A 14,611-nucleotide genomic window follows, 5' to 3' on the forward strand; every position below is an offset into this window, starting at 1 on the left:
GCAAAACAAAATTAGTTAAATTAAAAATTTTACATAAAAAACTTCAAAAACAGAAAAACAGGAAAAATAAAAAATAAAAAACTACACAAGTTGCATTTTTTGTTTAAAACCTTATGTAAAAACGGCATTTTTGAAAAAAAAATTAATTAAATTTAAAATTTTACATAAAAAAATCAAAAACGGAAGAAAAGGAAAAATAGAAAAATGAAATTTAACACAAGTTGCATTTTTTGTTAAAAACCTTATGTATAAATCGGCATTTTTGAGAGAAAAATGATTCTAGTAAAACTTGTTCTTGCAAAACAAAATTAATTAAATTAAAAATTTTACACAAAAAACTTCAAAAACGGAAAAAAAGGAAAAATAAAAAATAAAAAACTACACAAGTTGCATTTTTTGTTAAAAACCTTATGTAAAAAACGGCATTTTTGAAAAAAAATTTAATTAAATTGAAACTTTTACATAAAAAAATTCAAAAACAGAAAAAAGGAAAAATGGAAAAAAAACAACACAAGTTGCATTTTTTTGTTAAAAACCCTATGTAAAAAACGGCATTTTTGAGAGAAAAATTATTCTAGTAAAACTTGTTTTACCAAACAAAAAATTAATTAAATTTAAAATTTTACATAAAAAAATCAAAAACGGAAAAAAAGGAAAAATAGAAAAATAAAATTTAACACAAGTTGCATTTTTTGTTAAAAACCTTATGTATAAATCGGCATTTTTGAGAAAAAAAATGATTCTAGTAAAACTTGTTTTTGCAAAACAAAATTAGTTAAATTAAAAATTTTACATAAAAAACTTCAAAAACAGAAAAACAGGAAAAATAAAAAATAAAAAACTACACAAGTTGCATTTTTTGTTTAAAACCTTATGTAAAAACGGCATTTTTGAAAAAAAAATTAATTAAATTTAAAATTTTACATAAAAAAATCAAAAACGGAAGAAAAGGAAATATAGAAAAATGAAATTTAACACAAGTTGCATTTTTTGTTAAAAACCTTATGTATAAATCGGCATTTTTGAGAGAAAAATGATTCTAGTAAAACTTGTTCTTGCAAAACAAAATTAATTAAATTAAAAATTTTACACAAAAAACTTCAAAAACGGAAAAAAAAGGAAAAATAAAAAATAAAAAACTACACAAGTTGCATTTTTTGTTAAAAATCTTTTGTAAAAAACGGCATTCTTGAAAGAAAACATATTCTAGTAAAATTTGTTTTTTCAAAAAAAATAATTAAATTTAAAATTTTGCTTAAAAAAATTCAAAAACAGAAAAAATTGGAAAAATAGAAAAATAAAAAACAACACAAGTTGCATTTTTTGTTGAAAATCTTATGTAAAGAACGGCATTTTTTAATGAAAAAGTTATTCTAGTAAAACTTGTTTTATCAAAAAAAAATTAATTAAATTTAAAATTTTACATAAAAAAATTCAAAAACAGAAAAAAAGGAAAAATAGAAAAATAAAAAACAACACAAGTTGCATTTTTTGTTGAAAACCTTATGTAAAAAACGGCATTTTTGAAAAAAAAAATTAATTAAATTAAAAATTTTACACAAAAAACTTCAAAAACGGAAAAAAAAGGAAAAATAAAAAATAAAAAACTACACAAGTTGCATTTTTTGTTAAAAATCTTTTGTAAAAAACGGCATTCTTGAAAGAAAACATATTCTAGTAAAATTTGTTTTTTCAAAAAAAATAATTAAATTTAAAATTTTGCTTAAAAAAATTCAAAAACAGAAAAAATTGGAAAAATAGAAAAATAAAAAACAACACAAGTTGCATTTTTTGTTGAAAATCTTATGTAAAGAACGGCATTTTTTAATGAAAAAGTTATTCTAGTAAAACTTGTTTTATCAAAAAAAAATTAATTAAATTTAAAATTTTACATAAAAAAATCAAAAACGGAAAAAAAGGAAAAATAAAAAATAAAAAACTACACAAGTTGCATTTTTTGTTAAAAACCTTATGTAAAAAACGGCATTCTTGAAAGAAAACATATTCTAGTAAAATTTGTTTTTTCAAAAAAAAAATTAAATTTAAAATTTTACATAAAAAAATTCAAAAACAGAAAAAAAGGAAAAATAGAAAAATAAAAAACAACACAAGTTGCATTTTTTGTTGAAAACCTTATGTAAAAAATGGCATTTTTGAAAGAAAAACTATTCTAGTAAAACTTTTTCTTGTTTAAAAATAATTAATTTGAAAATTTTACATGAAAAAAGCTTCAAAATTTTAAAAATGATAAAACAGAAAAATAAAAAAAAAACATCAAGATTTGCATTTTTGTTAAACGACAATTTTCAAAAAAAGATTATTTTAGTGAAAGAGATTTTCATTTAAAAAAAAGCTTTTTTGAAAAAATGGTAAATTCTTTACTTGACGATTTGTATGACTATCTATATCTAAAAACTCCTGCCGAAAATTCTTCTTTTAAATGACCAGGTAATCTATTATCAAAGGCAGCACGCTTATTGAAACATTCTGATGGGAAGAATTGCTGCTGGAGTTTGCTTCGAAATTATCACTGTAATCGCTTTGCTTCATCCAGTATCAGCTGCCGGGAGTTCATTGCAGAAGCCAAAAAAACCGCGTCTTTGAAAAAACAGATAGTACAAGAACGAGCTTTTTTCGTCGTTAACCGGCATTTTTGAGAAAAAACAGATATTACAAAAACAAGCAATTTTTGACATAAAATTTAATTCAAAATTGAACTTTAAATAAAAGTTAATTTCGAAAATGCATCTTTAAAACTCAAATAAATTATATTATCAAAGTATCAATTCAAAAGCATACATGAAATTCAGCTTTTTCTGAGTGCAAAAACAGAATAATACAAATTAACCAGTCAATTAGTCATCTCAGGAAATAATAGTTTTAGATCTGAAATTATACCGGAAATACAAACAGATAAGCAGTCAAAGAAATAATTTCTCAGCCTGTTAGTATAGTTACTATACAACTCAGAAGCTGGTCTCAATTTGCACGATGGAGGACACATGTTGTCTTCGTTTTCATCACCATCTGAATTTTTACTTCCCACTCTTTCAGGGTTATTGACAGCAGGAGTCCTTCTCTTGACAGTCTTTTGTGTACAAGACGCTGGTAGCTCAGATTTGAGGGAAGTTTTTCAGATATTTTTTCACTTGCTTCATTAGATAAAATATGATCTTGGTAATCTGTATAATCATTGAGTACAGTACTAAGGATGGTTCTGGCAGACTTGATTGAAGTATTTTCAACAATCGATGCTCCTTGTAATTCTTTCATTGTATCTTGTCCAGTGTCTGTAGAAAAACACGCAAAAGGGACTGCCTTGTCAGATTTTTTGGTTGTCTAACTTGGGATCAATTGCGTTCTCTTGTTCTATACTTGCGATAATACTCTCTGTCAATGACCATTTTTCCCACTGGTCACAATCTCGATCAGGTTTCTGCTCCTTTAAATTGTCATACTCGTCAGACACACACCAGAGAAATTTAAGTTCTTTCCTCCTCAAAAAATACTAATTGATTTTCATGCATTGGTCTATAGGACAACTCATAATCACAGAATTGTGCAGGCACTGATCTGCTCAGATCCATGTTGTCTGAGACTTGTAAAGTTTTGTTTTCGATGTGGTTCTTGTAGAAGTCTGCAGTTGTCTGATTGTATGGAACAGAGACTTAAGGCAAATTCTCGATTGCAATAATGAAGACCAGAAGCTGCCTCGGAATTGAGAATGGAGGATCAGCTATCCAGCCGAAGCACGTCTTCCTCTCCTTTATAATTGCTACATCATCATTGAAATCGGGGAAGAAGAAGTGGGCCTTAAGATTTTCGTTCAATTTCACAGATTTGATATTCATTATTCCAGCCTTTTTTTTGGGTGAAGGCGGTTGAACTCCTAAATGAACTGAAGTTGAAGATATTGCAAAATATTTCTCTCTGAAGAATTAATATGCTATTTGCGAATGAGTACGATGATTATAGTAGCTCTTTATTCGTTTTTTTTCTGCTCTGTTTTCATATTCTATAACAGAGGTGTCTTGCCTGGAATGGGAAATAGGAAGATGTAATAGAGATGAAGAATCTCCACTGAAAAATTTATAACTGACAACTTAGGTGTGTAGGAAAAGGAGACTGAAATTGTCTCCGAAAAAGAATGAAAAAGCTTACTATAGTTGTGTTATTGAAGAGAAGGAAAATAAGCACAATGAGTTGAATTTTTTTTGTACACTACAATAAAAAATGACATCATTATGATGCGATAGTGACGTAATTATTACATTATTATGAGTAAGACCTCAGTCACGTGAGCGGTGTATGCTTCGGTAAAATAAGAATAATATCGTAATTAGTAAGGATTATTTTCTGTTCACATGAGTTCAGTGACCCCATTCAATACTTAAGTATCCGTAATTGTAGCAATCATATGACGTAGTTAGACTAAATTTTGTTCCAAAGAGGTGAGTGACCCTCTTACAAAAAATGAGATCACGTAATTGTTTGTAATTGACAACATATTAGGACGTTATTGTTAAATAATTATGATTTAACTCAAACATTTAACGATTAATTCTGAACAATAGCAAAAAATTCGTGACAAATTTGTGCTCATTAAACCTATATCGATCACCTGAGAAGATTCGTCTTTACAAAAGATGATCTCAAAAGTTGATGTTTTAAGGTCGCTAAATAATTAGATTATTGATAAGAACTTAGAGAAAAACGGATGGTGGCAAGATTGTCTAGTTTTTGATATATTTTAGATAAATATTTGATAAAATTTTGTTATTTTGGTTACAATTTGGGTACTTTTACAAGATTTCGCTATTTTGTTGTAAAAATGGGTATTTTTGGCGAGATTTGTGTCTCTTTGTGTGGCAAGTATTGGGATATTTTTGCTAGAACCGGGTTCTTTTTCGCAGGAATTAGGTATTTTTGGCAAAAATTTAGTAGATTTTGGTAATAACTGGGTATTTTTGCTATGAATTGTGTAATTCATGACTAGAAACAGATATTTTTGGGCTAGAATTGATTTTTTTTGGCAACAGTTTGATATTTTTGTTAACATTTGGGTGTTTTTGACAATAATTGAATATTTTGAGACAAGAATTGGGTATTTTTTGGTCAGAATTGGGTATTTTTTGGTCAGAATTGGGTTTTTTTTGACCAGAAATGGGTATTTTTTGGGATGAATTGGGTAATTTTGCCAAGAATTGGGTATTTTTCGGCCAGAATTGGGTATTTTTTTGGACAGAATTGGGTATTTTTTGGCCAGAATTGGGTATTTTTTGGGATGAATTGGGTAATTTTTGGCAATAATTGGGTATTTTTTGACAACGATTGGCTATTTTTGGACAAGAATTGGGTGTTTTTGGTCAGAATTGGGTATTTTTTGGCCAGAATTGGGTATTTTTTGGCCATAATTGGGTATTTTTTCGGCCAGAATTGGGTATTTTTTGGCCAGAATTGGGTATTTTTTGCCAAGAATTGGGTATTTTTTGTTAAGAATTGGGTATTTTTGCCAAGAATTGGGTATTTTTTGGGAAAAATTGGGTATATTTTGGCCAGAATGGGGTATTTTATGGCCAGAATTGGGTATTTTTTGGGAAAATTTGGGTATATTTTGGGAAGAATTGGGTATTTTTTGGGAAAAATTGGGTATTTTTTGCTAGGAATTGGGTATTTTTGCCAAGAATTGGGTATTTTTTGGGATGAATTGGGTATTTTTTGTCAAGAATTGGGTATTTTTGTGGCCAGAATTCAGTATTTTTTTCGGTATTTGGGTAGAATTGGGTATTTTTTGGCCAGAATTGGGTATTTTTTGGCCATAATTGGGTATTTTTCGGCCAGAATTGGGTATTTTTTGGCCAGAATTGGGTATTTTTTGCCAAGAATTGGGTATTTTTTGGGAAGAATTGGGTATTTTTTGGTCAAAATTGGTTTTTTTTTTAACCAGAATTGGGTATTTTTTGGGATGAATTGGGTAATTTTGCCAAGAATTGGGTATTTTTCGGCCAGAATTGGGTATTTTTTTGGACAGAATTGGGTATTTTTTGGCCAGAGTTGGGTATTTTTTGGGATGAATTGGGTAATTTTTGGCAATAATTGGGTATTTTTTGACAACGATTGGCTATTTTTGGACAAGAATTGGGTGTTTTTGGTCAGAATTGGGTATTTTTTGGCCAGAATTGGGTATTTTTTGGCCATAATTGGGTATTTTTCGGCCAGAATTGGGTATTTTTTGGCCAGAATTGGGTATTTTTTGCCAAGAATTGGGTATTTTTTGTTAAGAATTGGGTATTTTTGCCAAGAATTGGGTATTTTTTGGGAAAAATTGGGTATATTTTGGCCAGAATGGGGTATTTTATGGCCAGAATTGGGTATTTTTTGGGAAAATTTGGGTATATTTTGGGAAGAATTGGGTATTTTTTGGGAAAAATTGGGTATTTTTTGCTAGGAATTGGGTATTTTTGCCAAGAATTGGGTATTTTTTGGGATGAATTGGGTATTTTTTGCCAAGAATTGGGTATTTTTGTGGCCAGAATTCAGTATTTTTTTGGGAAAATTTGGGTATTTTTTGCCAGGAATTGGGTATTTTTTGGGAAAAATTGGGTATTTTTTGAGAACGATTGGCTATTTTTGGACAAGAATTGGGTGTTTTCGGCAGGAATTGGGTATTTTTTGCGAAAAATGTATTTTTTGGTATGAAATGGGTTTTTTTTTCATTTTTTTAAGAATAGGGTATTTATTAAAAAGAACTAAATATTTTTTACCAAAAATTTTTTTGGTTTCAGGTTTCAGAATCTAAAACTTCAAAAAATACAAACTTGTCCTCTTTTCGCGACTTTTGAACTATGTCCATTGGATTCTGCTTTAAAAATTACGCTATAAAGATGTACTGTCACACACAATTCCAAAAAAAATAGTTTGAGGTTTCAGGTTTCAGAAGCTGAAACTTCGGAAAAACCAAAAAGTGTAACTTCTTAGGGTTAAAAAATTGCCATCAAATGCTTTGTTTAAAAACAACATATAGAGAGTTGATATAGCATACCATTCTCAAAGAAATTGTTTTGTAGTTTGAGGTTTGAGAAACTAAAACTTCAAAAAACCCAAACCCATAATCTCTAATTGACCGTGAAGTTACCACCATTGAACTCCACTTCGAAAAATACCCTCTGAAGTTGTACTGTAGCATATATTTTCGACCAAAAAAATTTTAGTTAGAGGTTTCAGAATCTGAAACTATGAAAAAACAAAAAAATTTCAGTGATGGTTTTCTGTGCTTTAGTATTTTTCATTGAAATCTGTGTTAAAAAAATTTTTAATCGATTATTAGAACAACCTTATTTGAATTTTTTTAACGGTTTCGGGTTTTTGAAACTGAAACTACCGAGAAAAAAGCAGAAACTACCAAAAGAAAATGCCAAAAAAATCGATTTCTTGCATGCTTTCACATCATGAGTAAAAACAATTGAAAAAAAATTGACATTTTCAAAAAAAATCTTTCAAGAAGTTTTTTGAAAAACTTCCGATAATTTGACATTATTGAAAACAAAACGTCATTAATATTCGAAAATTTTATGCGTAAATGAAAAGTTTGAAAGTAAAAGTTCTGCAGATATATTTTATTAAGTAGATAAGATTTAGTGAAGTGCATTAGAGCGAAAAACTGGATGCATTTACCTGGGGGTAATTAAGATAATTACCCCTGGGTAATTACGATAAGATGACAGGTCTATTGTTCTCACTCTCTTTTTTAGGTACGTCTTTGGAAAATTGATGAAAATAGTCTATAGGTAATCTTTATACATAGGTACGTCCTTTTACCCCCCCACTCTTGCTCCGATATAACTACTAACTGTACCAAGAAGAAAAAGTTAGTCTATGTGCAATTATTACTATCGATAAAGTGAGCTCAACGTCTATCAATTATTTTCTGGTGCATCATCATTCGATAGGAATTTTTTCTTTGACATTTTACTTGGATTTTAAGCAAAAGTCTCTTTTTTTTGTTCTTTTAAACAGATGTGTTGTTTGTTTTTGCGAAAAAAGTCGTTCTTTTCCGACCCACTTGAGAGAAGAAATTTAGATATTTGCCAAAAATTTGAATTTCACTCATTTGAGCGTGCTTTTGATACATTTTAAAATTAATAATTATGTTTCATTAAGTAAAATTAATATTTGCTGGGCGCAAATTCACGCAAAAGTATAAACTTTCTGGCGTAGCTTGGTGCTTTCCACATTGCGATTGTTTGTTGCTCTAAACGTAATAGATGAAATGAAAGGGAGAGATATTTTATGCGTGAGTTTGCGCTGTTGTTGGCCACAATATTGCGCAGCAAAAGTGCAATATGCTCGAATAAATTTACTCGAGTTTGTCACTCTTATTCACAACCATGTTTTCAGATTAGTGTTATAAGCATGTCGTAAAAGCGTGTCGTAAAATATCGGTATTATCAGCGAATTTTGTTCTTTTTTCAAGCGTGACATATCCATGACAATTATCCGCAATTCTTGAGTTGGCACACCTGGACAACACTAACAAGATATCGTAAGCTTTGTGCAAAGTCGCTGGTGTTCATTGTTTCTGTATATAGTAACTACAATAGTGGCAATTAGACCGAAATGAAAGAAAGTCTGATTAGTTTATATTTTCAGAAATGTGCCTCGCAATAGTAATTGGGGTTAAGCACTTAGTAGTTTTGTAACTTCCCATATCACGGCCCGGATCATGGTAACATTGTAAAACAGCCCTGAATCATAGTATTTCAATTCTGCATTTTTACTCTGAGCATTACTATGATCATGTCATATTAGAGACTTTTCATAGTAAAATACAGGACAAAAAAGGTTCTCTGAATGTTCTCTGGAGCATTGTAAATTTGCAGCCTTAAAATACCCTGATCATGGAAAAGTACATTCGGATCTCATCCTGAAAATAATGTCTTGCAGACATGACCGTGTACAAGAACAATCAAGTCATTGGAGCAATAAGTTTTTAGGCTAAATTCGTGCTCAAAATTGTGAACAATTGTTGCCTTTAACAGTGAATACAAGTGACGAAATTCATGTTTGTTCCGTCGCTTTTCTCTACGATTAACGTATAACTTTTTCATCGTAAATAAAAGTGATGCAAATTGAAAATTCTTAGTGAGGTGTGTCACTGTTATACACGAAACGCTAAAACAGCCTCAAAAGCAGCGAAATGCATTTATCTTTCCTTATTCAAAAAATTGTGGACTTAAGTTAGTAAATGAAGTTCTCATCCAGGACAGTTTTTCCAAATGGATACAATCCAATAGATTTTGATTTCAAAATTAAGGGAACAAGGAGGTTCGGTAATGTGTTTTCGCACATGATTTTCCGACTCATTTTCCGGTCATCCACATTTTTGAATTAATAGTCTCCCAAATGAGGAAGAGATAGAAAATTTTCAATTTTTTTCGAAAATAAGTGATGTCTGAATAAAAATTCTCCGTAAACTAAAAACATTAAACGAAGTAAACAATGCCGCTTAGAAGTGCCAATGATATATGGCATTGACGAGACTACGAGACAAGGCAAGCAACAAAACAAACATTAAGTACGACCAAAGCTCAATGCCTATTTTTTTTTAAAAAAAAAACACCTACCAAAGTGGTTTTATGGATATGCTTATTTTAATATGTGGCTTGGTAAGATAATCTTAGTCGACTTTAATAACTCATTGCCATGCCATTAGTTATCAGTTCAAAGTCACAATCCAAGTTTGGAATCACAGCAACTCTCGGATTAATGGCCGTTAATGGCCTACCAAAGTCAATATAATATCACATAAAACCTAAATTAACCAAATTAACTTGTACTTCAATAAAACAGATAGGCAAAAAGAGATTGAACTGTACTCGTCTTGTGTTGGTTTGACAATTTTTTACTCGATGAAAATGACCCATATGAGAAAAATAAGAATTTGTATAAGATATATTTCAGCTTCTTTTCAGTTTGCAAGCAAGTTACATTTCGTACTGAAAAATACCAAGAATGTGGAAATACCAAAAACCTATAGAAGGCGCCTCAATTTTGAAACTATTTCATTGCTTAGAGAACAGCCAATATCATCTAAATAAAACTTTTGAGTGATGATTTAAAATGCTTTACATTATTCTCTTTTATTTGGACTATGTCGGGGTGTTTTGCTTATTGGTCACCCGTTCAATTAGGTCATTGCATTCAACGAAGAGGAAGATTATTGAAAACAAATCATCAGTAGCAAGCGAAAACGGGCAAGACGTGAAGAGAGGTCCGGTCAAAAAAGATTCAGAATATGTGCACGTTTGAGAGGACCCTTCGCTTCATGAGACGATCAAATTTGAATTAACAAGGATAAGTTTCGAAATTCCTATCGCGTGTGTCTTATTTCAGATTCGAAAGGAGTGTGAAATGTTCACAGTGGCTGAAGATTTTTTTGAAAAAACTAATACAATTCTTTGTTCTATTTACACTCAAACAAAGACTCGGAGAAAACGCCTATCTTGTAAGAGTTTTGCATTTAACGCCTATCTTGTAAGATCTTGTAAGAATCTTGCAAAACTCTTGCAAGATTATACAATTTGGAACAAGAGTCTTGCAAGATTCTTACAAGATCTTACAATATAGGCGTGTAAGCTCGACTAAGGTATTTCCGAATTATTTCTGCTCCGTGTGGCTGCTGTTGAGTTCCTTTCTTGTATCACTAAAATCCATTGTCTTCAACCCTCGTGCAAGTAAGTTGATTGTGTTGCTTAGACAATTCGCTGGATCATCAGCCAGATAACTGCTCTGTGGAAACTGAATGGAACATCGATGGCATTTGTACCTGAACTGGGCTCCAGTAGTCAGACTGAATTCACAAATTGGAAGCCATGGGAACACATTTACGCAATTTCCAAATTGGGAAAAGGTAATAATCAATGACATAGTAAACTTTCTATTTTGGCCAGTTAAGTTATTTTGGCCAGTCTTTATAACCAGCTGGTTAAGTTTACAAGTCAAAAATAATCTTTACCTTCAATATTTCCTGTTTTTACAATATTTCATACCAAGATTAGAAGTAGCGCGTTCTGCTCAAAATAAAAATAAATTGTGAAGTAGCCGATGTTTCTTTCAAACAGTGCAAGTTCAAATTGCTGAAACGTATATGTGACCAACGGTTACATGACAATTTACCCAATACCAACTTACCCAATGCTCTTTGATCTTTTCGTTCAATTATCCGATTACAAATTAGCAGTCGCTATTAGAAGGATGATTTAAAATATTTGTGGACAATATAATTCCATGTTCGGTTGTGATAGTTTCATATCAAGTCCCACGGGCCATTTAGTTATATAATTGGCTAATCCCACGCTCGGTTGTGATAGTTTCATATCAAGTCCCATGGGCCATTTATTTTATAGTCGTCTAAGTAGTCGTTCCTGTTAATTTAGCAATGGGGTAAATTGGGTAAGTTGGCATTGGGTAAAATGGCAGGTTGGGTAAAATGGCATTGTGAAAAATGGAATTGGGTAAATTGTCCTGACACCGTGACCAACAGTTTGTTTTGATTAATAATGAGCATTCCTTTATTTTATTCGTCATAATGTTTATTATTGGAAGATGTGAATGTTGTTTTGAAGTTTAATTTTGTCATTTATTTCTGAGGTCCGAATATTCCCCAATATAACCACTATGGCAAGTATGCTGTTAGATTGTGGTGGATGGGGTGCTGGAGGAAGATATACGTGGACGACAACCTCCCATTTGATGAAAATGACAATATTCTACTTCCCTGTTCAACTATCAAATACGAACTGTGGCCTATGTTGCTAAGCAAAGCCATTATTAAAGTCCTCTCACTCGAGTAAGCCTTCTTTAACCTCCTGCTCTAAGTCGTTCCTCTATTTAATAAAAACATATTGAATGAAAAATCTCGAGTCCATCGCCGATATTTTATTAGTATATAATTCAGCTACTGCATCAATGTTTCTGCGAATGGCTGGGTTATGTACGGCCCAGCATCAATTTTTGAGGCATAAAATCACTCATAAACATAACACAGCTTGTTGGTATAACGTTTAATTGAATAGATCATTTTTCATCTGGTTTCTTTAGGCCGTTAAACACCTTAATTCTCTGTCCAAGACAGGTGAACCAAAGGTGAAATTTGATCTCTATTTAGTTTGTTGTATAGAAACAAAATAAAAAGAAGCCGTTTTATGGTTAAGTATCCTGAGATTCTGGCTTTCTTAGTATTTTTGCTGGTACCTCGTTGCTGAGTGATCGAGTCACCTCACTCGAATAATAACTTCTTAAATGAAATTTAGATGAAGAAACCAGCTCTTAATCTGGCTCTTTGAGAACTTGATGAGTTAGTAAATTTTTTTCAGCATAAAACTGAAAAAATTGTACTTTTTTGGTTTGTGCAGTTCAATATTTCCGGTCCTTGTTTGTTGCTACCGCAATATATGTGACTGGTTCGGAAATATATTTTGAGACAACTTTGAATAAAAGCAGAAGCTCTTAGCTCAGTTTTAGCGAAATATATGGTTAAAAGTCGCCCTATTGAAGGGGTTACTGTAACTGGGTATTGAAGGGTTACTCTAACACTTTTTGTTTTTTGTCTCACCCAATGATAGGGTAGATGATTAAACCGTGATCAACTGAACTGCTTGTTCAATGGCTCATAAATATAGCAATCAAGTTTTTGCCCAAAAAGAATGGACGGTGCTTCTTGAACCATTTATTTTTAAATAATCAAATGAAATCCCCAGTCGAGACCAGAAGGCTATCTTGTAAGATATTGCAAGACAAAAGTTTATCTTTCAAGAACACAAGAATTTGCAAGATAAAGGTTATTTTACAAGATGGAAAATTATCTTGCAAGACAGTTGCGAATTGGTTGCAGTCAATCTCTGCTCTTGTTGGCTCACTAAATGCTCTCGAACGAAGTTTGAAGCAATAATTGTAACCGCAAAATATGTAAAATTTTTGCTTGACTGTTCTGACTTTTCGAGTAGCTTTTGCGCCCTTGAATTTTTCATTTGCGCGATCTAAATTTCTCTCTCATTCACGAAAGTCACCAGTTGAACGCAAGTTCAACTGCCAATTGAAAAGTGCGCCGAAATTGGTATAATTTTTTCATTTTATTTTTTGTGAGTGGTTATAGTAGTATATAATAACCTCTAATGACGTCATTTGAAGCCCCTTAGTGATTTTAGTTACATCCACCCCGACTGAAGCAGGGTGCAATAGATTAGAGCTTCCACTCGTCGTTCGAGCGAAATTGTTCCGACGTTAATCGTTTTTGTTTTTATTTGTTATTCTATTATTTACTGTAGATAGCAAACTTGGATTTAGTTACGCAGCCTACATAAGCTACATTGTAACAATTACGGTCCACAAACCAGATTTTCCCACAAGAATCAATTCAACAATCTTACAATTCGGTTAGTTCTGACTTCGCTCTTTTATTTGTAATTTCTGGCAAAAAAGTATTCCAAATTGCAAATTTTTGTAGCCCGATTTACACAATTTTTCAAAAGTTTTTCTAAAATTTTTTATCAACTTGATGGCTTTGATGCACTTCTCAGCATTTTTTCTCGTCTTTAAGCTGAAAATTATCGAATGAGACTTTAACTTTTTGTAGCTCATTTTTTTCTGTTGTCACAATCTTTTAACCTCTCCGAGGTTTCAATTAGCGTAATCGTTTTTAATTGTGTCTAGTTTTTTGTTTTCATTTTAAAATGTCTATGAAACAAATTATGGGCATCATAGGGTGATCATGCGCAAACTTGCTCAATTAATTTAGCTGGGTTAATAGCCATTGTCAGCCCCTCAACGGCTATTATTTAGGCGCTCTATTTTTACGCGATTTTGAAGTCAAACTGAAGTGGTGATTTTGATCACGCAAATACAGGAGATTGAGCAAAGGAGCGCGTGGTTTTGCGGCTTGAACTTTTTCCCTCCAGTTCTACATTGGATTGAGAAAACGGTATCTGAAAAAATTTTCGAGAGCTATTTTTTGTTCACATGCAGGAATTTGACTTTTTCAAGGTTTTCGATTTTGCTTATTGGAATTTTTTAGCAAATGGTTTTTAAAGTCTTTTTCAAATTAATTCACGATTTACACGTTCGACTCATGACCTCGCTCACTGTTTCAACTGAATGGGTTTTAATTTCTTTCATTCCTTGAATTATGGAATGTAGTGGTCAATGTCAGAACAGCAAAAATCAAAAGCAAATGGAATAAAACGTTAAAGCTCATCCATTAAGCCATATTGCATAAGGTTCATCAAAGTTCATATGAGCGATCGAGAGCTGACATTAGTATTACGCCTAATAGTTTTCATTTTAAACGGTGAATTAAGTTTAGTTTTACAATCTATTAATCTGCAGACTAATTTAGATCTTTTTAAAAAATATTATGTTATTTTCTATCTCGTCTTTTTCTTGTTCTTTTTTTTCTGTTTTTATCTTGATGTGCGGCGAGCGCTTCAACGGAGTTGTACCCGCCACGTTAATGTTTTTTAAACAAAATTTAAGTGTTACTTAAATTGACGAGAATGCATTATTATATATAACAACGAGGCTGGGTAATGTGCGGTAGAGATTTATCTATAGCAGT

General features: G+C 31.5%; 1 protein-coding gene across 1 annotated transcript in view; it reads left to right on the forward strand.

Annotated features, from left to right (window-relative positions):
• The window catches only part of LOC142343099 (androglobin-like), a 307,512-nt gene that overhangs the window by 19,634 nt on the left and 273,267 nt on the right, over positions 1-14,611 (forward strand). Inside the window, 2 exon segments of the mRNA XM_075394786.1 lie at positions 10,756-10,909; positions 11,650-11,848. Coding sequence (XP_075250901.1) covers positions 10,756-10,909; positions 11,650-11,848 — 353 coding nt within the window.

The sequence above is a fragment of the Convolutriloba macropyga genome, chromosome 7 (assembly GCF_964194025.1).
Source record: "Convolutriloba macropyga chromosome 7, txConMacr16.3, whole genome shotgun sequence".
NCBI classification, from domain to species: Eukaryota; Metazoa; Xenacoelomorpha; order Acoela; family Convolutidae; genus Convolutriloba; species Convolutriloba macropyga.